Source organism: Lynx rufus, unplaced genomic scaffold (assembly GCF_022079265.1).
Source record: "Lynx rufus isolate CCGP_SWC_20201006 ecotype Redwood Valley unplaced genomic scaffold, mLynRuf1.p SCAF_3, whole genome shotgun sequence".
Classification (NCBI taxonomy): domain Eukaryota; kingdom Metazoa; phylum Chordata; class Mammalia; order Carnivora; family Felidae; genus Lynx; species Lynx rufus.
Window position 1 is genome coordinate 64,625,404 of NW_025814845.1, and position 27,734 is coordinate 64,653,137.

The 27,734-nt window shown below is 43.3% G+C and overlaps 1 protein-coding gene and 1 pseudogene across 1 annotated transcript in view; one reads left to right on the forward strand and one right to left on the reverse strand.

The window, feature by feature from the left end:
- The first annotated feature begins 5,450 nt into the window (after positions 1–5,450).
- LOC124521099 (oligosaccharyltransferase complex subunit OSTC-like) lies at positions 5,451–5,865 on the forward strand (annotated as a pseudogene).
- Positions 5,866–12,429: 6,564 nt separating this feature from the next.
- Positions 12,430–27,734, reverse strand: part of SCD5 (stearoyl-CoA desaturase 5) — a 152,694-nt gene continuing 137,389 nt past the window's right edge. Inside the window, exons 4-5 of the mRNA XM_047091707.1 lie at positions 16,545–16,777; positions 12,430–12,701 (exon numbers count right to left, since the gene is read on the reverse strand). Of these exons, the coding sequence (XP_046947663.1) occupies positions 12,511–12,701; positions 16,545–16,777 (424 nt within the window). The 3' untranslated portion in view covers positions 12,430–12,510. The remainder of the gene's footprint in view (positions 12,702–16,544; positions 16,778–27,734) is intronic.

Below are 27,734 nucleotides of genomic sequence, written 5' to 3' on the forward strand. Positions count from 1 at the left end.
GGAGACACAGAATCGGAAGCAGGCTCCAGGCTCTGAGCTGTCAGCACAGAGTCTGATGCAGGACTCGAACCCACAGACTGCAGCGATATCATGACCTGAGCTGAAGTCAGATGCTTCACCGAATGAGCCACGCAGGCGCCCCAACTTAAAGTCTTTCTGATGCTATTTTCGTCTCACTGCTTCAGTGACTTTGGATGTTTTCTTCCAATTGATTAAGATTGAAAGCATTTTTCTAAGGTTCTGTTGAGAAAAGCCAGGGACCTGCACTTATTACAACCACTGCTTGTTCCCTATAGTCCTATCTTTCAAAAATAACAAATAAACATAAAAAAAATTAAATAGGCCTGTGTTAGTTGGATTTCCCAGAAAGCAGATGCTGGGGCAAGAGTTAGGGGTGTAGTTGATTTGTGGGGGTTATGCCTGTGGAGGATAACAAGGGGGAAGCAGGAATGAACAGGGAAAGACTTCATTCTCTGATGCAGATTGGATACCTATAAACATTTTTAAAAATTATTGTGTGTATTTATTTTGAGAGAGAGAGAGACACACACAGAGTGTGAGTGGGGGAAAGACAGAGAGAGAGGGAGACACAGAATCCGAAGAGGCTCCAGGCTCTGAGCTGTTAATATAGAGCCCCACGCGGGGCTCGAAGCCATAAATGCTGAGATCATAACCTGAGCCGAAATGGGACACTCAACCACCTGAGCCACCCAGGCGCCCCTGGATTTGATACCTATAAAAGAAAAGAGAGAAAAAGTACAATTGGGCAGAGGAGACTCAGAGCATGATTCAGATCTGACAGAGTTGTAGCAGGCCCAATGGGGGCTGGGAGCCTGCCAGTTAACAGAGTCTCTCTTTTTGGGCAGAAATAGTGGCAACCATGCACAGTCATGGGCTAGGGCTGTTCAGGAAGAGCATGGCAAGCAAACAACCAAGCAACAGGTTCTGAGGTGTGAGGGCCATCAGTTCACCGTGACTTTGTTCAGGTACAGCAAGTTCTTTCTTGAGAGAAGATCTGACAGGTGCACTTCCACGGCTGTCTTATGGGCTACTCCCAAAAGCCCAGGTTGAGTGTTGAACAACCACAAGCAATAGAGTTGATCAGAGAGGGGCACCATTACTCTTTTAGCTCCAAGGAGACAGACAGGATCATGACTGTCGGTTCAGGGGCATCCAGTCTGCAGGGAGAGAATCTAGAAATAAATACCCAGACCTCCCCTCCTCCCTCCATCCTGCTGGTGCTTCTCATTCTCCATGCCAGCTCACTGATATGATGCATGCCTGACAGCCTCTCTGAGCAGAGAGCAGAGTTGAGGGGCAAATAAAATGCCCCTGAGCATCCAAGGGCAGACAAAGAGGAGAAACGAAGTCTCTAAGGGAGAGAGAATCCAGCCTTGGAGAAGGCATGAGGCAGGGAAAGAGGTTGCCTGGCTGTGCTTCTCCCAGCTGTCTGCCTCCCAGAGTCACTGGAGCTTCCGGATTACTCCCCACCCCCTCAGCAGCTCCTCTTGCAAAAGCAAGGGCCTTAGGAACAAGCAAGTAATTTACTGGAAGTTGAGGAAGGGAGGGAGGGAGGGGAGGAGAGAGAGAGGACAGGGAGATGGAGAAGGAGAGGGAGAAGAAGGAGGAGGAGGACAAGAAGAAGAGGAAGAAGAGGAAGAAGGGAAAAAGAAGAAAGGGGAGGAGAAGGAGGAGGAAGAGAAGGAGGAGGGGGAGGAGCAGGGGAAGTAGGAGGAAGAGGAGGAGAAGAATGAAGAGGAGGAGGAGAGATTAAGAGGGAAAGGAGAGGAGGGGGAGGAGAGGGGAGAGAAGAGAGGAGAGAGAGAGAGATCAAGAGTCCTCATGCACACATATCACACACATGCACACACACTCTGTTCTACTTTTTTAGCTCTCACATCAGAGCTGATGAAAGGACCAGAATCTGAATCCAGTGACACTCCCAGATTACTTATAAACTTGTGTACGCAGTCCATATTCCCCAGTTCTGCCCATCTTTCAGAGGTCTTGGTGCTTTGCAGAGTGACCTGTGGCCATCTGTACACTTGGCCCCTAAGGTCTTTCTTATCACTTCCTACAGAAGCCTCCTCTGTTACCAGCTCACTTTCTCCAGCAGCCTGTAGGCATTTATCTCGTGATGTTATTTCACAGACGTTCACAGCCACAGGAAACATTACTTCTGCTTCCGAGGAGTGGACAATGCTGGGCAAATTACTTTTGGCAACAAGCAGTTAAGATAATTTGTTAATGATTCAAGCCTCAGCCAATGGTATTCAAAACAGGTCTTCTGGAGCTGAACCTGAAGCTGACAGATGGTTTCTCTCCTAACTTAGTTTGACTGAGTGAGACATTTGATTTGGGCTTCTATTAAAGGGAAGTAATGTATTTAATTGCTTGATGATGCTTGGCCTATATTCAGTGAAAGAATGTGACTCCTTTTGTCTATAACACTGACCACCTCCCTCTCCCACCCCCCATGTAATATGTCCAAATTCTTAAGTGCAGGCTTAGAACTTACTAAGTCACTTATTTATCTACAACATTTAGAAAAACTGTGTGAAGGGCGCCTGGGTGACTCGGTTGAATGTCTGACTCTTGATTTAGGCTCAGGTTATAATCCCAGGGATCAAGCCCCACGATGGGCTCCATGCTGAGTGTGGAGCCTGCTTAAGATTCTCTCTCTCTCCCTCTGCCCCTTTCCCCCACTTCTTGCGCATGCTCTTTCTCTCTCAAATAAAATTAAAAAATTTAAAAAAATTATTGTGAAAAAATGCCCAAGTGATGTGATTGTACTTGGATAATGGGATGGGAGATGGGGAAGGTTTGATTCCTTACCTTCCAGGTGAACTTGTCTCCTTCTTAAGAGCCAGAAACAAGATCCATCTATCTCCCCACAGTGCTCCATCCTATGCCTTCCCTATGGTGGAAACTAAGTAAATTCCTGTTGATTATTAAGAAGAAAGGCAAAAAACATTCTTTGGTGATGTGATGCTAGTTTGAAGGCAGCCCTCTCTGTGGAGTCACTTACAGTGCAAAATGAAGAGAAAGACCCAGTTGAGACAAGGCTTACCTTCAACACCTCTTTAAAGATTCTCTCTCCATATGCAGTCAGGGGTCAGCCCCTAACACCGTCTTGGCCTGTTTCCCTTCTTACATGATCTTGTTCTTGTGGCTTCATGGGCGACTCCTCAGAGCGGACGTGCAACTTTCTAACTCTAACCATCTCAGAGTGGCTCTGTGATTGGACAGTCTTCACAAATTTAGGTGCACCTTGTGTCTCCCACCACATGTATTTCTTAAAAGTTGGTGAAGGGGGCGCCTGGGTGGCTCAGTCGGTTAAGTGTCCGACTTCAGCTCAGGTCATGATCTCTCGGTCTGTGAGTACGAGCCCCTCATTGGGCTCTGTGCTGACAGCTCAGAGCCCGGAGCCTGCTTCGGATTCTGTGTTTCCCTCTCTCTCTCTGCCCCTCCCCTGCTGATGCTCTGTCTCTGTCACTCCCAAAAATCAATAAACATGAAAAAAAATGTTTTAAGTTGGTGAAGACTTTTAAAAGTTGAGCCATGTTTTCAAAGCCTGCTTATGAAAGGAAATCTGTACCAAATACTTTTGTAAAATTAAGAATTGTCTTTTTTTTTTTTTTTTACTTTTGTAAGTTTGGATTTCTGGTTCAACCGTTGGTGAAAGTAGGGCCTACCTGTGTTCATATACAATGACAGCTCAACCAAAATTTTAGAGGTCATGCTTACATGGCAAGCTCTCTAATGGGAGCTTACGGTACAATTGTGCCCAAGACAGACAGGGGCTTGCCTTCCTGGGATCTCACATTTAACAGGGCAAACAAAGGAACAAGTTTCAAAGCTAAGACCCAGCAACGCTAAATAGGGTTCTTTCTGCATTGCACTACATTGTATCCATCCACCCATGCATCCATCCATTCACCATCCTTCCATCCATCCATGTATCCATCTATCCATCTATCTATCCATCTGTTCTTCCAATCATTCGTTAACACCTATCAAGAACCTCTCCTCTCTCTGACCCTGTTCTGTGGATTGCAAAAACACTTGGCAATCAAGACCAGCACGGTTTGCATGGCTCTTAAATGTGAGTTGCGAATTCTTTGTGCATCATTTTTTGATGCCATTGTAATAGATTTATAAAATCAAGCCAATTATAGTCAAAACTAGGTGTAGTTTGGGAAAATACTTTCCTGATGAAGATTTTTTTCTTTTTCTTATTTTGGTCATTATTTTTTTCTAAAGGTGGTGGGTTGAGTGAAATTGCAGTGACTTGAGGTGTTATTTGTGGGCTGGTTTGCTGAGGTTCTATGGTAATGCCAGTGGTCTTTCAAGTCTGATGTGCTTTCATTTGATTTTGTTTTTTATGCAAAAGAAATTAGTAAAATGCATTATGATAAGTGGCCTAGAAACTGTAATAAAGGATGTTCTTCTCAATTAAAAGTAGCCTGTAAGTGCTATATATACACCAGCCCAGGAGCACTCATCTATTTAGAGTGGGAAAGCCAAGTGAAAAGGGGTAGCAGAAAAATAGATAAATATGCGTACTTTCAAAAAAGTAATTATATTTTTACACCTCTTCAGGCTGTCCCATTTTCTCTTTCTGTCTTCTGTGGCAGTGCTGAATTTAAAGCAAATGGAAAAACAACAGACCGAATGTTACAATCAGATTCTATCAATCAGATGAACAAGACAAACTTGTTGGGAAGGTTTAAATTATCTCTCTGTGCACACTCAGCGTAGTTCTAACACAGAGTGTGAATCTTTGGCAGCCAAATCATTATGGCATGTGATGGTTGGTGACCTTATTTTGACGTTTGTTCTTCTTTCCAAGATTTATAATTCTGGAACTTTTGGACACAGCAATGCTCAATTTAAGGCCATCCCTCAAATGGAAACTTAAAAATAAAACAATACAAAACAAAACAACCCCCACCTCCCACAATTGTTGAGAAATATTTAGCCATTGCAATGGCATTCCAGAAAAATCAACCAGCCTCAGGATTCTGCTTTTCCATCTACAAGTGTTTACTTTGCTTCGACAGAGGCAATTTTCTAAGACTACTGTGGCCTGCAGTCTCTTCCTTTTTTTTTTTTCTTTTATAAGGATACAATATTGGGATGGCTTCCAACCACATGTTTTGCTTGGGTAGAGCAGAATCTGACATTTTCTAAGCTTGCTTGCTATTAATTCCTGTAGTTTTTGATCAAAGAAGGGACTTAAGTAATCATTTGTTTCAGCGGTGACATAGATGCAGAAGTGGAAGTTTTGCATGTTTCTCCTTAGGCTGTTTATCTCCCAACAAAGTAACAATCTAACCATCCCTGGGTTGTGTAAATGTAGGCCACAGAGCCAAATAATGTAAAAAATATATATATAAATAAACACATCAAAATGTCCTGTCCAGAGAGCCACCCCTGCTGCCACCAAGATGGAGACTTTGTACTGGGTCCCGATCTTAGCGCTTGAATGCCCCCAGCTGAAGTTGAAGGTGGTGGTGTCTTATGTCCTCATCACGGGAGGAATGCTTTATGACATTATTGTTAAACTTCAAAGTATTGGCTCTATGACCGATGAACATGGACATCAGAGGCCAGTAGCTTTCTTGGCCCACAGAGTAAATGGACAATATATTATGGAAGGACTCACATCTAACTTCCTATTTACAGCAGGAGGTTTAGGATTCATAATCCTGGACCGATCAAATGCACCAGACATTCCAAACCTCAGTAAGATTTCTCCTTCTATTCATTGGATTCGTCTGTGTCCTGTTGAGTGTTTTCATGGCTAGGGTATTCATGAGAATGAAACTGCCAGGCTATCTGATGGATTCAAATGCCTTTTGAGAAGAGATCAGTGGATATTGGATTTGCTCCTGTTAATGAAGTTTTAAAGGCTGTACCAATCCTGTGATGTGAACTATGGAAAAGAATGAAAAGCGGCAGAAAAGAAGCATCTAGTGAAAACATAGGAAGCATGTTAAAGCTTGAACTAGAATGTCTTCTTGGTCTCAAAGAGACAAACTTATCACAGTATTTTCTCCCTCTGGCCTTTACTGACCTACCACTGATGTTAAGTGGCATTTTCTTCTTAGTTTTTCATTTCTTAGAGAAAATATACTCCATTTCCACAACTATAATATTGAATAAAGTGATTACTTTTTACAGCTCCCTTAATGTGTTTTGGAAATGACATTTCTGACTTTCAAAAATTAATGTAAAATCACGAAGCAAGATCCCATGGGCTGAGAGAACTCTGGAGAGATGATCAGCTTTACTTATGATGCTTTGCCTTTAAACAGTACATTATTTCAGATATGTATGCCAGACTGTTTCATGCACAATAAGATGTATGAAAGAAGCAGAAATAAATAATGTTTCTAATTAAAAAAAAAAAAAAAAGGCCTGTCCCTTTCAGTGTCTTGAAACTGACCCAAGCCCCCGGCTTCAAATAGACTTTAAAAGGTGGTTGGAAAGAGTCCAATATATCATTGCTTAAAACTTCCCACGTAAAAGCAAAACCAAGGTCTTCACTTTTAAAAATAGTGACCTGAATCCATAAAGGGCAAAAGATCCACTTTGAGATCATTTTTCACCTTGGTTGGCTATGGAGTGTCTGTGTGTACATTCTCGCTAACAAGCTGATTTACCTTGTGTTACAAATTGCTCGATCCAGCAGGGCCTGTAGAGAACAGTGCACACACACGTGCTCATTGGTTGGCATATCTGGAAGAACTTTGTGACGCTGGGCTTTTAAATTCAGAGAAATGCGTTGTTGCATTCACAGGCAGCAATTTTGGGACTGGGAGAGAAGTGAGTGGGTCTTCTGGATCCCTCCACCTGAAGTGTGAGAAGCCTGCTTGCTGGCACTGGAAAGTCATCATCTACACTGATGATTCACTCTTCCTTTGAGACACTGGATATCCCAGTTTGACAGTTCGTCCTCACTCAGTGATCACAATGATCACAACATGTACCAGAGAGGGTCGCCCCTTCCCTCTCTCCGCCACCCTCACACATGACCTTGTCATACAGCCTGGAAAAAGGAGTGCCCTCTACAAACACCTCTTCTGTTTTATGATCCATACACTGTGAGAACCAGCTTTTAAGAAATCTGATAATAAAAATACAACCATGCCCTGCTCCAGTGGGACCCAGGCTACTTTGTCTATCGACAGCATAGGATTTGGTGACTCCACCCAGCAGTCAGTGCTTCTATCAGAAAAGCAACTTTGGAGATTTCTCTCAATGACATGAAAAGTAGCCTTGCAGAGGATCAAAAAAGGGAAGGACAGGGACATAGATTTAGTAAATCCTGAGTTGCAGGGATTTCAACCGTCAAAGGCCAAGTCAACTTTTTTGCATAGTAACTGTAGGCCTGGAGCTGTAAGGACGGAGACTTTCTCAGGACATAGGCCTCCTGGCCCTAGCTAACTGGGGCAGCTGTCTGCTGGTCTTTTCCTCTTTAACCCATGGGAAGTGAGGCAGTCTGCCTGTGCTGACTGGTCTCCCAGCTGCCCAGGCAGAGGCGTCACGGGAGAGCAAAAGCAAGTGAAAAGACTGTCACTCAGCCACAGTAGCTGCTGGAACACAGGCTTGCAGCCTTGCCTGCATTCCCCCTCCCCCCCCCATCCCCCAGCAGCCGCAGGCCAGCGCTTTCCTTCCTCTTGCCTCTGATTTGCAAATTTACAAGTCAGGAGCATTCCTGGGGTGGGGGTGGGATGGTTATGAACTCCCTAGCCCAAGGAGAGAGAGCAGGAGCAAAGTTTCCAGGTCATTTATAGCAGTTCCTTGACGTTGAGGAAAGGGAAGGAAAGGATTTTGACAAATACCTTGAACTAAAAATGGGGAAATTAAAAAAAAGGGGGGGGCTTATAAAGGTTAGGATACTTCTTTGCTTCCTTGTTTCACATGAGCAGCCACTGAGAAGTCAGCTGGCTTCCAGTGTCTTCTATAATTGAGGACTGGAGTGACATGGATAAATGAACGTCACAGATAATCCGCAAAGCTCATTCTTATCCATTAGCTTCAGCCTCTTCCCTCTCTGGGTCTTCTATCCCAGCTCCTGATAAGAAGAAAAGCAAGTAAGGCTTGTCCTCTGATGAGGGTGTGAAGGCACAGGAAGGAAGCCAAGGTTCAGAAGGACTCTCGGGGGACTGGACAAAAGGCCTGTGGGTGTGCTGGGTTTCTTCACACGGAGGGGAACGACTCCCAGCTGGCGAACTGGGCGGGACAATCTAATCCAGTCCAGTTCCTTTACAGAAGGGCTAGCTGAGGCTCCATTGTAGAGGAGGTGGAACTTTCCTTCTAGCCTCTTAGGGTCAGGCTGGGTCCGAGAATTAAGTTGACATTAAGACAGAGTAATGAGAGAAGAACATACAGATTTTATTATTACATGCTCATGGGAGCCTTCATGGGAAAATGAAGACCCAAAAAGTGGTTGGGCCCAAGTGCTTATGTGCCACATTGGACAAAGAGTATTAATTGTGAGAGAGTGCCAAAAATATATGGGGATGCTAAAGGAAGCTAAGAGTTACTTGAACAAGGTTTGTTTGCACTGATTCTCTTGGTGCCTTCTCCCTATCTCTGGTGAGAAGAATGTTTCTTTCCTCCTGATATAGAGAAGGCAGCTCTCACATCAGAGTTTCATCTCTTGCTTTTAGGGAGAAAAAGGGAGATCAGAGGGCCCTTTTTGCATCTGCTGTTTTCAAGTGCTTTATTTATTTATTTATTTATTTATTTAAAATAAGCTCTACCCAGAAGGTGAGGCTTGAATACATGACTTGGAGATCAAGAGTCACATGCTCAGGGCACCTGGCTGGCTCAGTCGGTAGATCATGTGACTCTAGGTAACACACCAAGTTAGGTCATGAGTTACAATTTGAAATCTTGCCATTTGTGACAATATGGATGGAACTTGAGAGCATTATGCTAATTGAAATGTGAGACAGAGAAACACAAACACCATATGATCTCTCTTACATGTACAATCTAAGAAAAAAAACCCAATGAACTCATAGATAACAGAGAACAGATTGGTGGGGCATAGGGGTTGACAAAATGGTGAAGGTAGTCAAATGATATATACTTCTAGTTATAAAATAAATATCATGGGGATGTACAGTATGGTGACTATAACTAAGAATATTGTATATCATATTTGAAAAGTTGCTAAGAAAGTAGATCTTAAAAGTTCTCATAAGAAAAAAATTTCTAACTACAAATGGTGAAAGATGTTAACAAGACTTATTACTGTGGTGATCCTTTTGGAGTATACACAGACTTCGCCAGCCAGGTGCCCCCCTCCTTTTTTTTGCAATATATACAAATATCAAATCATTATGTTGTACACTTGAAATGAATATTGTGTTGTATGTCAATTATACCTCAATTAAAAAAAAGGGAGGAGAATTCAAACTGAAATCTTGAACTCCAGTCCAGTGCTATTTCTACTACACCACCAAGCCAAAGCTTTTTACAGTACTTTCTTTCATTAAATTGTTTTTCATGGATTAAGTTCACTTTTGTTGTTTCATTATATTTTGAAAATAAATGAAACACATGCATGTTTTTTTTGTTTTGTTTTGTTTTTTTACCAAGAACATTCTTTTCAGCCTCAGTCTGTGTTCTCTCACTCAGACTCAATTATTTCCCCCTCACTTTTGACCTCCCAGATTCCAAAAAAGGATGGGCACAACTTGAGAGGTGTTTCAAATCCCAAATCAGGCACGTTCCTATCTCTGTTGCTGTTGGTGACCATTAGGGCTTGGTGGAACCTTAGCCAGAGTCTGGTTTCATCCTCTCTCTTTGTAGAGGAGAAAACTGGATCCAGAAAGACTGGTTTTCTCAAGGCCACACAGCCGGCTAGTAGAACACTTGAATTGACTCTGCCATATCAGGCTAGCTCCATGTAGCTGCCATGACATACATGGATCTCTTCCCCTTGTCTCCCCTCACCGGGATGCATGGGTGGATGCTTCTGAAATAGGCCTTGTAGGACACGGGAGATCAAGGGCAGGACCAACCTCTCTAAGGCCACCTTGGATAGTCTAGGGAAACACCACCCCCTTAGATGCTACTAAGATCTGAAGGGAATGTTAATATGGAAGACTCTAGAGTGATCTAACCTTCATCTAGCCACTCTGTCAACAAAATCATCCCAATCCTCATTCATTGGCACTATTGCAGATATATATGTGGCACTCAGGTTCAGAGGAGTGAGGTTCTGGATTTCTTCTGACCACCTGGGGAATGTCCTCCTTTTGTGAGAAGATTTCAAACAGTTTTTCCAAATGTAGCCTTTTCTATTAATGGACAAGCAATTAAGTTTAGTACATTTAAGGGGTCAAAGATTCACAGAAATACTTCTAATTGAGGTCATTTTAGGTCTTGGGATACAATCACACTCTATCAATACTCCATACAAGGTCTCAGCAATGTGTGGCTGCAATATGAAGCAGATAGAAAACACACAGTCATATTCAAAGGGTCCAATGGCTGGAATCCCACTCAACTGCAGGCAGGCTCAGAAGTCTGTATCTGATGGCAGGGGCACAGGTGCTTCAAGGCCAAAGGGCAGCACGAGGGAAAAGTTGGGGGGCAGGACTGGAGGGAGAGATGAGCCCATCGCCCGTGCCCCTGGTCATCACTACTGGGGCCTGGTGGGGTCAGGGAAGGAAGATGTCCTTCCTGTTCTTTTGGGTGACAGGTAGGAATAAAGGTTCCCATTTGTCAGCTGGAAGCAATACAAATGACAGTGTTGGTGAGTGAGAAGTGGGGAACGACACCACTGAGGGTTAAGCATTCCAAAAAAAAAAAAAAATAGTCAATTTTCCCTCCGGCATAAGGCTGATGGGAAACAGGAGGCCTGGTCTTAGGGGTGTTGTTAGTCCAGTGCTCGAATCAAATGGGAATCACGTGGTTATCATGGAGCTTCAGGTACCCCTGAGAGAACATCCTCTGAACAACATTTAAGTACCTGGTCAAGAACACCAATGAATTAATAATCATTTATTGTAAATCACTCATAGTGTACACATTATTAATGGCAAATAAACACCTGCTGGATGAAGAACTTCATTGTGACAATTTCCGGTTGGCATCACTTCTTTTTCAAACATTTTAAATTAAAATTCCAAATTCCCACCTTTCCCGAAAAGATCTATCTTCGAAGTGCTCCAACATCTTTCTTTTGCTCTAACAACTAAAACAAAGGGCACGCGGTCCCATTAAGTCAACATGCTCTTTACAAGGCAACTTAACACACAACATTTTTTTTACTTCAGAAGCTACATAATGATCACTTTATATTTTGCTGCAAAATCAATGAAGGCTGCATGCAGGGGAAACATTAGTACACACTGAGTTCTAGATAACTGTCGGTTATTAAGATCTGATGGCCTAGTGTGGAAAATTAATATGCTTATTTAGCAGTAGTAGCTAAAGTACATGCATCAGTGGCTGGGATCAATTAGAATATAAATTAGATGTTTAAACATTTAAATGAGAGCTTAATTTGAGCTTAATTTTATGTCTGGCACATCTGCGTTATACACCTTTAAAATGACAATAGCAAAGAGAACAAAATCAAACACCTAAACAGGCACTGATTTATAGGGTCGGCTGGCCATAATCGGGACACAAAACTAGCCGGGCAGTGAACAGATCTCTTTGGAAGCAAAGACAGTGGAACATTAACAAGCTGTAAACAGGGCAAGAAAATAAGAGGGCCATTTGCTGTCATTTTTGAAAGTTTTCAATTCTCTTATTTAAATTTTTTTTCATGTTTATTTTATTTATTTTTGAGACAGAGAGAGACAGAGCATGAACGGGGGAGGGGCAGAGAGAGAGGGAGACACAGAATCGGAAGCAGGCTCTAGGCTGTGAGCCATCAGCCCAGAGCCCGACGTGGGGCTCGAACTCACGGACCGCGAGATCATGGCCTGAGCCGAAGTCAGACGTCCAACCAACTGAGCCACCCAGGCGCCCCTCAATTCTCTTATTTAAAAAACAACAAACACACAGGCACAGTAATTACAAAACAGAAACATTCTTTAGTTACTTAGACCCTCTCTTTTGTCTTCTACCTTCAGATAATGTGTTTAAAAACAGTGCTGGGTTAACTGGTAGAAAAGAAAGCAAATGCTCTCCTGAATCACACTGAAAGAATATTAAATTCCTTCATCCTGTCAGGGTTAACATCACATTCAAGCACATGACCATGTGTGTTTGACATATTGTAGCTACAACGATTAAATCACATGTTCACACTCTAATGTTAAAATCATAGTTACATTGATGCTAAAAACTTTTTTTCATTGATAGTTATATCTTGACATTATTTTGAGACAAACGAAAAGTTCCCAAACCACATAGATTCCTTTCCCTCCCCAGCCTCTACCCCCTCCCACATCCAATGAACAAGAGAACTATAGGAACATAAGCCATGAACTAAGGTATCAATGGCAAACATGTTGGATGCCAGTTCCAGGTTCAAGTGCTGCCGTCTCCAGTCCTGGCTTTTCGGGCCTTGATCATTGGCTTGGTTGCTCGTTTGCGGTCAGTGGCCAGTCCCAGCCAGCACATGAGGTCAATGAACCAAGTGGTTGGGTTGAAATTTAAGCCAAATTCACTCGCAGAGTAGTCAAAGGGAAAGGTGTGGTGGTAATTGTGGAAGCCTTCACCTAGAAGACAAAGTGGGTATTGAAATAACCCCTCCCCACCTCTCTGCACAGATTTATTTTCCCCCCTCGTCTGCTGAGAGTCTACCATGTGCAAGGCACTATGTCAGGCTCTCTGGGCAGCAGAAGACTTGGTGTCTGCCCTTAGGAAGAATTTACTTAGTTGGCTAGACTAAATCTGAACAGATTAAAAAAAAAAAAAAAAGGTTATCAGCGCAGAGTCACAAGATTAATTTCCCCGTATGAACAACTACCATGATTTCGGAGCTGTACTTAGTAAGCTCAATGCTAAATGACTGATAACAGATCCTCCTTTTGATGTATGTTCATAAAAGGAAAATAGCCTCTGTGGGCTGGAGTGATTAAAGGAAGGCTCGTTGGGAGAGCTTGGATGACCCAGAGGAGCCCTGTTCAGATAGGTAAGTAAACTGAGGAGCTGGACTTTTACATGTCCCAAATCTGCCCATATATTATTCCACCACCACCCCCCACCTGCCCACCAGTGAATAGCTTTTCCTCTCTTACTCTTTTTTTTTTTTTTTTAAATTAAGGTGTTTTCAGGAGGGATCTCAGGGACTCTTTCATTTGACTTTTTTAAACAGCTTTATTGAGATATAATTCACCATATAATTCATCCATTTGAAGTACAATTTAATGCTTTTTAGTATTTTCACAGAGTTGGGCATCCATCACCACGATGAATTTTATAACACTTTCATTACCTAAAAGGAAGCTCCACACTCCTGAACTGTCATCCCCCAACCATCCCCCCCATCCCTCCAGCCCTACTTTCTTTCTCTGTCATGGTTAATTTTATGTGTCAGACTGGCTGGCCGAGGCATGCCCGGATTAAACATCTCTGTGTGGTGTGTCTGTGGGGGTGTTTCTGGATGAGATGAGCATTTGAATCAGTGAACTCAGTAAAGCAGATTACCCTCGCCAGTGGGGGTGGGCATCACTCAATCCATTAAGGGCCTGAACAGAACAAATGGTGGAGGAAGAGGAATTTGCCCGTTTTTTTCTGACTCACTGACTGAACTGGATCTATCTCTTCTTCCCTTGCCCTCAGACTGGGATTTACATCATCTGCTCCCCTGGTTCTCGGGCCTCTGGACTCCAATTTAATCATATCACCAGCTTTCCTGAGTCTCCAGCTTGCAGACGGCAGATTGTGGGATTTCTCAGCTCCCCTAATCGTGTGAGCCAGCTCCTCATAATAAATCTCTCTCCCCTCCCCTCTTCCCCTCCCCCCTCCCCTCCTTCTTTCCCTATGCACACACACACACACACACACACACACACACATACATATATACATATGTGTATATATGTATACATACATATATATACACACGAAACAGGAGGCTACATACATATATATACACACGAAACAGGTTATATTTATATAGATATTGTACTGTTTCCCTATATATATGGGGATTTATGATGAGGAACATATAATATATATTACAATATATATAAAAACTGAATAGTGTATGTATAACATATATATACATATACATACATGTACTGATTCTGTTTCTCTGGACAACCCTAATATAATCTCTGTAGATTTGCTTATTCTGATCATTTCATACAAACAAAACCATACAATATGTAGCCTTTTGTGACTAGCTGCTTTCACTTAGCATCATGCTTTCAAGGTTGTAGCAGATATCAGTACTTCATTTCCTTTTATTGCCAGATAGTATTCCGTTGTATGGATGTGCCATACTGTATTTATCCATCCATCAATTGACAGACTATTGGATTATTTCTGCTTTTTGGCTATTACGAATAATATTGCTATGGACAGTCATATACAAGTTTTTGTGTGGACATATATTTTTATTTCTCTTTGTGTATGAATCTGGGAGTGGAGTTGTTGGATCACATGATAACTATTTTTAACCATTTGAGGAACTGCCAGATTTCTCCTTCACTTCTTAAATAGGCCCTGGTCATCATGTAGTTCTTCTATTGACCACAGCCGAAGGATCTTGCTCTGTAATGAATATATCAGATGGATGGAACTGTGGTTTGCAGTTTTCTTTTTTTAATTTTTTATGTTTATTCATTTTTGAGAGAAAGAGAGAGGGAGAGAGAGAAAGAGAGAGACAGAGCATGAGCAGGGGAGGGGCAGAGAGAGAGGGAGACAGAATCTGAAGCAGGCTCTAGGCTCTGAGCTGTCAGCAGAGTGCCCTACGTGGGGTTTGAACTCACAAACCGTGAGATCATGACCTGAACCCAAGTCGGATGTCCAACCGATTGAGCCACCCAGGCGCCCCTGCAGTCTTCTTTTTAATTTAGGTCTTCTTTACCCTGCTCCTTTCACCCTCATAATTTTTAGTGTTTTTCCTGCACTACAGTGTAGTATAGACGAGTCTCCCCTGCTATTTTCAGAAGCAGACACTGTTCTGAGAACCTGTGCGTACCCGCCATCTATCACACAGTTCAGTGTAACGGGAGCCTTTCCAGGACCTTAATGAAGAAAACTGACTAGGAGCCCCGTGTTGACCTGGGTGGACTTAAAACCAGTACCCAGCTCTTCAAGGCCAGTGCCATGGTCACATTCCTTGGGTTTTCTGGTCCACCATCCCCACATCAGATGGTAACAGTCCATCTTGTCCCCTTGCTGTCTGCTCTCAGGGTCAACACTGGATATGGCCCCCCTCACTGCAGTCCAGGAAGAAGTAGAAGCATCAGAAACTCCTTCCAAGACACTTTTCTCTCTGCTTAGCTGGTTGGTCCCATAGTTAAATTTGGGTGCTTATTCCACCTCAGATTGCTGTTGTCAACACGGGGTCCGAGCCTAACAATGTGGTAGGAGAAACTCTTTGCTAGGTGATGCAGAGACCATTGCTACTTAGCCACAGGGCCTTCCCTTCCTGGGGCCGATCTCAATGCTCAAGGCTCAGCTTACCAAGAAGCTTGAGTTACTTCTAGAAAGATACAGCTAATGTCTATTTATTACTTACTACGTTTCAGTGCTCAGTGCTTTAATGGGTATTAACACCTATAGTCCTCAGATCTCTGAGCTAGCTGCTATGATTCTCCCCATTTTAAAAATGAGGATGTAAATGTACAGAAGGGACATTCCTAAGACCATAAGGCTAGTCACAAACTAAGCACTTATTTCATGCTAAGCACTGTTGCAAAGACTATGTATTAGCTCATCTAACCCTTTGGTGACCCCAGGAATGCTATGATTATCTTCACTTTACAGGAGAAGACACAAGGTGCGGAGGAGCCAGATAACTCTCTCAGAGAGTAAGTGAAGGAACCAAGACTCAACCAAAGTTGTCAGAATCCAGCGGCCTCGCTCCGAACCATTCTGTGGCACCATGAGATGCCACACTCTTGTTTCTTCCCGTCTCTCTGAAGGCCTTTTTTCTTACAGTCGGTCAAATGACTGGACAGCTGAATGGTCAGGGCAGTTTGAGAGAAAAGCCAGCTGCTACTCCTCCATTAGGAAAAATTTCACGGTAAAAATAAATAGCTCCTAATTATTGATCACTTACTATATGACAGACATTTTACTAAGCAGTTTACATATAGTATCTATCTTACAGCATATCTATATTGCATATAGCAGTTTACATATAGTATCTATCTTCATAACATCCCTATGAAGTAAGCATCACTCTTCCCATTTCACAGATGAGAAAACTCTAAATCAGAATGATTAGGTGACTTGCCCAAGAACCAGGATTCTAATACCGAAGCCCAAGTTCATCCCACCTGACTCCATTCCACTGCCTCTCTTTACAGAGTTCAGAAAACCTTTGGAAGGTTAAGAAAATCTGAGCTGCCATGCTCCCCATTGGCTCTCACACCCCTACTCACCAATGGCACCCAGGGTGACGAGTGGGTTCTGCCGAGGGCTGATGTGCTTGTCGTAGGGCCGGTTTCCATACATGTGGGCAGCACTGTTGACCAGCCAGCTGATGTTGAGTGAGATGGTATAGCGGAGGATGGAGGCCAAGAAATAGGAGTTCCACAGACTCTCTTCCCAGGCACACCAGGGTACCAGCGTGGGGATCACAAAGCACATGAGCACCACAGTGATCTTATAGTACCTGGAAGGCAGGACATTACACTACCATCAGGCACCTGTTGATGGTGGCAGAAATGAGATGAACAAGCTACATACAGGAAAAGCCAGGAATTGTGCCCATCAATTCCTTCAACTCTTTCTGGATAAGAAGTACCCTGTTGTGTGTTGCTCTGTACAAGGGTCACAAACCCATATACCTACAAGGCAACAGAAGTAACCCAAATTTGAGAATTAGGATGGGTAGAATGCTATGGAAAGTGGTAGGACCTGTAGCATACTTCGGAAGAATTTCAACATAAAACAATCCATGCTGTGCTGGTGAAATCCGGGTATCTCAGAGCTACATTTCTCCTATAGGTCACCAGTTCGACAACTCCTAGCTACTTCTTTGACCAGTCAATCAACTTGGTACTCAGGTTTTCTTTCCTAAATGATTTCAAGGAATATGTATTTCTTGAATAATTTCCAGGCACATTATTTTGTACTAATGTAGCCTGGTAAAAAGGTAAACAATCCAATCCCCTCTCAAAAATGTTCTCTGTTCACTGGTGATTACATTCCAGGTCAGCATAAAAAATAAACAATAGTATAAGAACAAGCATGACCACATAAAAAGTAATCTTTAAGAAGAAACCATCAACAGTTTGATTTCCAGACCTATGTATACAGGAAACATTTACTGAGCACTTACTATTTGCCACACCATGAATACTGATGATACAAAGACAAATTTGACACAGTCCCTATCCCAGGTTTCAGTCAGGTGGAACCACTGTTCCCCACCCTCTAGCCATGTGGAACCAGCTCTATGCAGGCACAGGAAAGGGACTGTGATATGAGTTCATAGCTCTTTCCTCCCTGGCCTCACACTGGCTAATCGAGCTTCCAGAAGGCCAATGTTAAGGTGCATATGTATGAAATGGGAGGTGGCAGTGTGAGGGAATGTCATTCAGGAGGTAGAAGACTTGAACTTGAGTCTAGATCTGATTCTGGATGTTGTACAAGTCTTTTTTTTCCCTTTCACTCTCCTTTTATGCACAGTTAGATGATTCCACAAAGAGCACAGCATGAAGGCTTGTATGTGGATAGTCTATTTTGGGAAGAGTGAGACAGGGAAGGAAGGAATGCCAAGCCAGGGGTGCCCATGCTTTGGACACCTGAACTTGGACCATGATGGGACAGATTATACCTCAGAGTTATTCTCTCAAGGAAAGAAAGAAGGGATATTTTCCCATTGGTTCCAACTCCCTCCTGGTCAAGGGATGTCACATGGGATATTAGCTCCCTCACCTTTCCATGTTTGCTCAGGTCAGAATGGCTGAGTGCATTTCTGGAAGCATCTCAGGTGGAAGTGGCAAAGCAACCAGACAGGAAATAAGAAATAAGCAGTCCAGCTGAGCAAGGTGCTGTTGGTTACACCTGAGCCAGCAAGTGGCTGCAGCAACAGCTGGAATGAAAAGATGGGCAGAGAGTAGGAGGTGGGGCACAAGAGGTGTCCAACACAGGTAGTAATTATAATACCTCTAGGGGTCTTGTGAGGATCTAATAACTAATGTATACTATGTGCATATTATGTGTCACAGCTATTCTGAGACCTTTCCATGTACTGACTCATTTAATTCTAATAAAAACTCTAGGAGGAAGCGACCATTATTATCACCATTCTACATAGCAATGGAAAGATTATGTAGCTGGGCAAGGTCACAAGACTAAGAAGTGGTAGGACCAAGATTCAGATCCAGGCAGAAACACTTCAGAGACTATCATGCTATTCTGCTTTTGCAAATGAAATCATGTGTGTAAGTGTGTTTTGCAGATTGCTAGCTGCATGTGTCAGTTCCCATAAAATTTGCTTCTCTTGGGCAACATGTTAACCCATCAGCACCCATTTTCAAGTCACTGGGATACAAGATGGCTGAATTTTAGTGGAAAGAGGGTACTTAGGAGGTCAGATGAGTGGGCTATGGCAACAGGCAATGAAGGGATTGGTGGTCTTAGATTAGGCTCCCTAGAGTCACATGCAGAAGGATTTTGGAGACTGGTCGTGAGAGATACTTGTAAGGAAGGGAGGAAGGCAGGTTGGACTGAGGCAGCTCATCCACAATGAGTTTCAGCAGATCCAACAGGGAGCTCTAAAGGATGACCCTTTAGAGTTGTCCCAAATTGAAAAGTATACCTGCATCATCCAGCCTTTGGCCTCAGGGTGCAGGGTGTAGGGCAGTTCCATGTGGGCAAGGGCAATTCCCAGAGAGGACAGTAGCTGTGAGGTGGGAGCATCAGCTGAAGAGGGGATCTGGGTAAAGCACGCAGATACTGGGAAAGGCCCTGGGGAACTGGTGGTCAGCATGTGGAGGGACGGGAGGAGGTGTTTTTATGTTGTAAAGCATTGTAGAATGGTAAACTCCCCAACTTTGCCATTTCCTACTGTGGTATCTTGAGTAAATTATTTAATTGCACCGAGCCCCAGGTTTCTCTTCTGTAAAACGTGGTATTAACAAATTTACTGAGTTCCCACTATGTACCAGGTTCTGTCCTGGTACTAGAGATATAAAGTGAACAAATCAGACAAAATCCCTGCCCTTGGTGAGCAGGGGTATTCTGGTAGGAAGATTTGATAAATACATGTATTATGTATATACCATATAAAAATTTGCACATATGTATATTCTGGCAGGGGAGAGAGCTAATAAACAATATAAATAAATAATATATAAAACATGTTAGTGTAAATACTAAGATAAAAATAAAGCAGAGAAGGAGAATATGAAGCCAAGGGCAAGTGCTGAAATTTAAAATAGGGTGTTGAGGGAAGGACTTAGTGACATTATGGCTTTTGAGTAAAGATATGAAAGAAGTGAGAAGTTAACCATGTGGCTAAATGGGGCAGAAATTTCCAGGCAGAGGAAACCACAAGTACAAAGGCCCTGCAGCAGGGTGTTCCTGGCACATTCAGGGACAAGCAAGAGAGTTGGGGCTGCAGCAGGTGAACGAAGGGGAGAATGTAGAAAATAAGAGAAAAATGGTGGGTTGAGTCACAGAAGGTGTGAGAGGTCATCAAAAGGGTTTCAACCTTTACTCTGAGTGAGATGGAGCCTTGGGCAGGTTTGGACTGAAGGAGCAGGGCGACCTGACTTATAGGTTAGCAGGGTCACCCCGAATGTTGTGTTGAAAATGGACTGTGGGAGGAGGGGCAGAAGCAGGGAGAGTAATTAGGAGGCTGCCACAAAATCCGGGCAGGAGAAGATGTTGGCTTGGACCAGAAAAGGGGTGGTGGGTGTGAAAAATAGTCAAATTCTGGATATATTTTGAAAATAGAGTGACAGGACTTGTTACCAGACTGAATGTTGGAGAGAAAGGAGTCAAGGATGATATTAAGGATGGAGATGTCATTAGCCAATAGGAGGAAGCATGGAGGGGGTGCTGGTTTCGAGCAGCATATGAGAAGCTAGATCTTACATATGTCAGGTGGGAAATGCCCACTACACATTCAAGGGGCGAGGTCAAGTAGACAGCTTGATATTCAGGTCTGGAGATCAGAGGGTGCTCTAGAGAGAGGTTTGACAGGAACAGAAATTTGGAATTCATTAGCATATTAATGTATGACACTCACATACAAACATTTTTTTCATCTGAGTTCCACAATAGCCTTGTGAGATATCTATCTATCTATCTACCTATCTATCTATTATTTATTTACTTTTAAATTTTATTTAAATCCAAATTAGTTAACATACAGTGTAGTACTGGTTTCAGGAGTAGAACCCAGTGATTTATCACTTACCTATAACACCCAGTGCTCATCCCAACAAGTGCCCTCCTTAATGCCCATCACCCATTTAGCCCATCTCACCACCCAAGGTGGAAGTTCCTCCATCCCTGTAAGGAACTTATTTATTTGTAGGACATTTCTGGAGCTCCAGAGAGGTCATGGGACTTCCTCAAGGTCATACTGGTTGTACAAAGCATAGGCATCTTGCTACTTACTTGGCTTACCAAGAACAGGACACAGGGGATGGGTAAACTTACCCAGAAGTAAACCAGGCCAGAGTGTGGAATCTGGCCATTGTCCTAAGAGTTACACATATTTGAGTAAAGATACTACATTCCAGCTGGACTGAACTTCTTCCCATTCCTCAGGCACCACCTTTTCTATGTCCCCTGTGTCTATGACACTCTTGGCCTGGCTTACTTGATGTTTCCAAATATCAGTCTAAACATCACTTCCTCTGGGGGGAATTTCCTCCGTCCACCAGAGCAGGCAGGGTGCCCCTACCCAGTGTTCCTGTTGCATGTTGTACTTCTCAGCTTCATACTTGCTGGTGTAGTAAGTGGTTTGAGGCGAGGCCTCAGCCATGAATGCACATTTGAATCAACCGGGTGAACATTTAAAAATGACTGATGTGGGAACCCACGGCAGACCAGCTCAATCGAATCAGAATTTCTGTTCTGGACATTGATATTTTTAAAGTCTCTCCATTGCAGACAGACATTGACGGTAGCCTCCCTATAATCCACCCCCATCCTTTCTTTCTTGTTGGAATATCCTGATTTTGTTCAGATATTGAGCTGTTCTCCCTGCAGCCATGTCTTTCAGGGAATGTGGACTCTACCCAGGACGTGAGTCCTGATTGGCTTGGAGCAATCAGTGGTGATCTCATTCACCTTCCCAATAATTAATTTGGGAATTAGCCAATAGCGGTCAATAAGATATGAGGGGAAATGGGCATAATTTTTTTAAAGGGAAGTAACAAATGTTGGTAAAGATGTAGAGAGATTGGAACCTTTATGCATTGCTGGTAGGAATGCCAAATGACGCAGCTGCTATAGAAAACAGTTTCTCAAAAGGTTAAACATCGAATTATCATACGACCCAGTGATTCAACTCCTAGGTATATGTTCAGAAGAATGCGAAGCAGGGATTTCAACATATATCTGTACACTAATGTTCATAGAAGCGTTATCCAGACTAGCCAAAAGGTGGAAACAGGCCAAGTTTCCATTAATAGATGAGTAGATAAACAAAATGTTATATATATGTATACACAATGGAATATTATTCCACCATAAAAAGGAACAAAGTTTTCATATATGCTATAACATGCATGGATGGATGGACCTTGGAAACATGTTTAGGGAAATAAACTAGACACAGAGGACAGATATTGTTATAATTCCACTTATATGAGGTACCTAGAATAGGCAAATTCATGAAGACAGAAAATAGAGTAGATGTTCCTAGGAGCTGGAAGGAAGGGGATGGAGAAAGGGAAGTCCCTGTTTCATGGGTATGGAGTTTTTGTGGGGAATGATGAAAAAATTTGGGGTATAGATATCACTGATGGTTATACAACATTGTGAATGTACTTAATGCCACAGAATTGTACACTTATGGTTAAAACAATAAATACTATGTTGTGTATATTTCACCACAATAAAAAAGAGCGAGATGAGAGAGTGTTTTCTTAACCACAGAAAGAACACATGGGCAGAGATGGACTCTCTTTTTTCACAGTGACACCAGGACCTACTACAGCCATCTGTGACCGTGAACAAAGACCAGGAAGAAGACTGAAAAACAAAGCAAACCCCGTAGGCTGACAGAGCAGAAAGATGGAAAGGTTCCTTGAATGAGCCACGGAACCAACGAACCCCAGAGTGGTTTTATCCCCGATGTCTTATTCTGGAACGAGCCAGCTGAGTCGGGACCTTCTGTGGGGTAGCTGAACGCATTCTAGTATCTGTAGTGGACACTCATGCCATCTGGATCTCCTTTCAGTTGAGAGTCGCTGGCCGTGCTGCCTCTGCTAGAAAGAGCCGTCCTGCCCTAGGTCACGCCCTCTCCTAACAACCCTATCCAGTGACTAACCTTACATAAGGGGAGTAGTCCATTGCCCAGGCCTGATCCCACTGCTTCACCTCTCAATGACTCTAAATGTCACCCCAACTTCAGAGCCCACAGTAAGGTAGGCCGAAGCCTTTGTAAAACAATTTTTTTTTTCAACGTTTATTTATTTTTGGGACAGAGAGAGACAGAGCATGAACGGGGGAGGGACAGAGAGAGAGGGAGACACAGAATCGGAAGCAGGCTCCAAGCTCTGAGCCATCAGCCCAGAGCCCGACGCAGGGCTCGAACTCACGGACCGCAAGATCGTGACCTGGCTGAAGTCGGACGCTTAACCGACTGCGCCACCCAGGTGCCCCAGGCCGAGGCCTTTGTTGGGACCAATTGGGGCCCAGATTCTTCCTTTGCCCAATCCCGTATCCATCACTTCTTCCACAGGTGTTGACCCCAAAGACTCTCTCCATTACACTTCTTGTGATGTAATATCCACCTCAGAGCCAGCTTCTGAGGTAACCTGCCCTGCGACATGGATACACTGCTGGGCCAGCAGAGTCCAGCAAAAAGGCACGCTCCAGAGCCTAGCACAGGGGCTTGCACAGAAGCAGGCACTCCTACGTATTTGTGGGACAACTAAGTAAATGATTCTTAGCTTCTCAGGAACATAAAAACACTACGGAGACTCAGTAGGGCACAAAGCAAGAGAGATAAAATGCCCAGTTTTCCAAAAAACAACACAAACCACACAGTAAATGTGTAGCCTGCTTTGGGGTCCTTCATGAGATACTTATCTCTTGGATTGGTGCAACACAGGATTGTGACTATGAAGCCAACAACTTGATTAGAGACATCTGTGCTTATCTGCGCCCCAAACCCCAGCTTCCAACAAATTTCCACTGTGAGGTGTCGCGGCTCCAGTTTAACAGAATGATTTCTGAGCATGAGCTTCTAAGTCATGCTCTGAGCTGCCAAATATGGCAAAACACTGGCAATATTTTAGACAACAGCCAATCTAACAGGTTTGGCCTTGGTTTAGAAGGTGGGTAATTTCCTGCCTTCCTGTGAACACTCAGACCCTGAGATAGGAGAAGATTCCTAATATCATCCAGGGAGTACAAGATAATGGGTAAGGACTAGAGAGAAGGGTTGGTGTGAATCCAAGAACGACCTAAGGAAGAGTAGTTCTCTACCACAGATTTGAAACCAGAGGACCGTGGGTTTGAGTACAAAACACAAAAGCCAAAGTACTCAAGCTCACTCTACACGCAGCCCTGGAGCACCTTTCTATCACTTTAAAGTGACAGCTTAGGGGTGCCTGGGTGGTTCAGTCGGTTAAGTGTCTGACTCTTGGTTTCAGCTCAGGTCATGATCTCGTGGTTTGTGAGTTCAAGCCCTGAGTCAGGCTCTGCACTGGCAGCGTAGAGTCTGCTTGGGATTCTCTCTCTCCCTCTCTCTCTGTCACTCCCCTGATCACTCTCTCTCTGTCTCTTGAAGTAAATAAATAAGCTTAAAAAAATTTTTTTAAGTGACGTCTTATCAGAACAGACCTACAGCAGATGTTGGAACCCGTCCCATTCCCACCATCTCACAATTTCTCATCACACGAATTCCACAGCGGGAAGATGGTTTTCTGCATTTAGCTCAAGATAAGAAGTCCATTCACACACACAATCAAACACCATCACACACCATGACGCTCCAGTCCAAGTAAGTTTCAGTGGTAGGACACAAATGAAGATATGGGCCCTCATCTTGCAACTTTGTCAATGCTTTGAAAATCCTTATTTCGGGGCGCCTGGGTGGCGCAGTCGGTTAAGCGTCCGACTTCAGCCAGGTCACGATCTCGCGGTCCGTGAGTTCGAGCCCCGCGTCGGGCTCTGGGCTGATGGCTCAGAGCCTGGAGCCTGTTTCCGATTCTGTGTCTCCCTCTCTCTCTGTCCCTCCCCCGTTCATGCTCTGTCTCTCTCTGTCCCAAAAATAAATAAAAGTTGAAAAAAAATTTTTTTAAAAAAAGAAAATCCTTATTTCAATAAACTGGATCACAATAAAGAGAACTGAAACATTAAAAATAGACTTGGGGTGCTTGGGTAGCTCAGTTGTTTGAGCGTCCAACTCTTGATTTTGGCTCAGGTCTGGGATTGAGCCCCATCTCAGGCGTGGAGCCTGCTTAAGATTCTCTCTCTCTCTCTGCCCCTTTCCACTGCTTGTGTTCTCCCTCTCTCATTCTCTAAAAAAACTAAAACTAAAATTAAAACTAAACTAAACTAAAAATAGACTTCAGACAAAAAACTTATTCTATGGAGAAGAAAGGATTTGGGATTTCTTTCTTTTTTTCTCTCTCACGGTTCCCAAATCTGGGTGTGCTAAGCATCCTAAAATCCTTTTTTCTTTAGATGAAAAAGAAATTGCTGTTCTCTGCCTGCAAGCATTTCCTATTGCTTGACTAACCTAAGCACAGCGGTCCAGAGCCAGTGGCGTGTGAGATCTCCAGAGGGAAAATCATGAGAGCACGAAGGAAGGGGAAATATCTGTCTACTGCTGACTTCTGAGGGGGGCTGGCCTGAGGAAACGTGAAAAGAAGCAAATATCACCACGGGTGGGGGAGGAATTACAGCCTCACAAACATATCCTAATGATGAGCAATGAGCTGTCACTGGCATCCTGATTAAACTTGTTTGGTTTTGTGATTTCACTTAAAGCCTAGCCAGAAATTCATTTTCCCTACAACTTTTGCCTCTTGTAGGGAACCAGGCAAAATCATCTGGCTGCTTACTCAGCATTCATTTAGGGGGCAGATAATATGCCCTGGCAGTTTGTAAATGGAATGGATGGAACACTCTCTCCGCCCTGCTTTGTCCCCCTCTGGCATTGCCCACAGGGAGGGGAAAGATGTGATTCATTTGGATGCAGACCAGACCCAAAGGTGGAAGCCCCCTGATGGGGGAGCTCTTTGGAATGTTTGAGAAAATCTTCCAGGCTCTTTGAATTGTTTAGGTTGAAAATGGGCTCCGCTGTTGTGATTTTACCTCTTGATTTTACCTCTCTGATGTTGCAGTGGCTTTAGGTGAGACAGCTCATGATGACTGCATTTGAAGTGTGCTCTGCAAGTCTTAATCAGTCTAGATGTGGCTCTGACCCTCAATTAGTCTTGACATTACTTCCCCTGTGCTACTTCATGAAAAGCATTCCCATAGAAAAAAATCTTCTAATTGGACTATCTAGATGCATAATCGTCATCTTCTGGATGCCTCTTCTGCCCCATGAAGGAAGCAGAGATGGGGAACGACTACTCCATGAAAACGACTCTGTTGGAAACTTGAGACGCAGTGGGCAAAAGATGTATTTTTATTTTCTCTGTGACCTTCCGCTTTATTTGCTTTTGAGGTCTGAATATGGAGGTTAGTTGCATCCATCCACTCGAATTTAATCTGTCTTTGTACAAACGGTTTGCATTCATTCGCTGAGCAGCAGCTTAAAAGATAAACACAATCGTTTCAGAATTTCAACACAAAGAGCATTATTTGTACCTCACTAACAATGAAGTGCTTAAAGAAAAGACCCAGGCATGCTGATTGCGGAGACTGAGTAAGGAGGGTTAAAAGGCCTCTTTCCTTTTTCAAAGCTTTGATTCCATCATAGTAAGTAGATGGCAAGTTCTTTGTGGGCAGGAATTGTCTTGATCCAAGTCATATCGCCCTCAGTTTCTTGAACACAAAATGCTCGTTAACACAGCAGGTGCCCAGTAAGCAGCTGAATCGTTGACCTGCGCCAGAAGGAATGAGGCCAAGGAGCCATCTGTCTTTGGCGAAAGCAATTAGGTCAGTTCCATCCTCCTAATGGTTTGCTACTTAGAGCTTCTCTAGTTGTCTCAATACAAGTTTAAGTTCATTAGACTGATGTTCTGTTCTCTCTCCGGGCTCTTGGTCTCTGTCTTTGTCTTTCTCTGCCCTTCCTCCCACTCACCTGCTTCCCTCCCTTCATGATTAGTTCTCAATTGTTCTCAGTAAGTCATTGGAACACAGACTAATTCCTGACGGTATGTAGAATCGCATGACTAAAATGAACACTTAAAATTGTGTACAGAATAATTTTTTAAACTAAGTTGTTGCTGCCTTGCCACTTTCTCTCACCTTTAAAACTGCGTTCCATTTTCATCCTTGCTGCCTGAGATAAAGTGAGCACCGCAGGAAGAAACATAACCACGTTTCTTAATCTGGGGCCTGTGAAATTGTGTGCAAACGCGTTTGTGTATTTCCATTTGCTGGGGTTCAAAGTCCACAGCTTTCAGCAAATTCTAGAAGGATACTCGGTTTTCAAGACCCCAGACATTTGATGAGGTTGTTGATGAACTTTGATTTTCTTTGTTTACTTTAGAATTTGGCTTAGGACTTAAGAAAACCTAATTCACTTCAAGGAAGGGTCGATTTAAAAAATTTAAAGAATAGTACTTTTAAAAATGAGATTGCCCTGCCTACTTTTTTAGCAGTAAAATGTTAAAAGGGATTACAGTGGCACTAGATGTGTGTGTGTGTGTGTGTGTGTGTGTGTGTGTGTGCCCGTGTGCACTTCCCTAATCATTCTAGCCCACATATGTGGACCTTGTGCAGAAAGGGTGGTGACCTACTGACAGAGTTCAACTTTCCACCCCCACCCAAGGGAGCAAGTTTAATTCCAAACTCTCATCAATGATAAGCTATTCACGGGCAGCCAGTCTCTGGGCAGAAAAGGAGCCAGTGGAGTCATTTCAACCACTTTCATCATCAATATCAACTGTTGCTGCTGAACTGATTAGGTGGGCTGACCGTTTTTCTTGTTGAGAATGAACAGACTGATATACGCATGGCTTCTTCATTTCACATTTGAAAGCCAGGACCCTTGAGCACAATGCATGCTTTCTAGCACATTTCCTAAATTCAAGCTGCAACGTCCTTTCAAAACTCCCCAGGCCTTCAAAACTCAGCTCAAATTGATTTCTTCTAGAAAGCCTACCCTGATACGTTTCCTTTCAACTAGGGTTACTGCATTATTTAACATCCCATCACTACAACTGTGCTGTAAAGACTCAAGAAGATGATCGTTTTAGATAGTTGAGTTGTCTGACGAGCTGACGGTGTATGTGTTCAACTACACCAACTTAAAA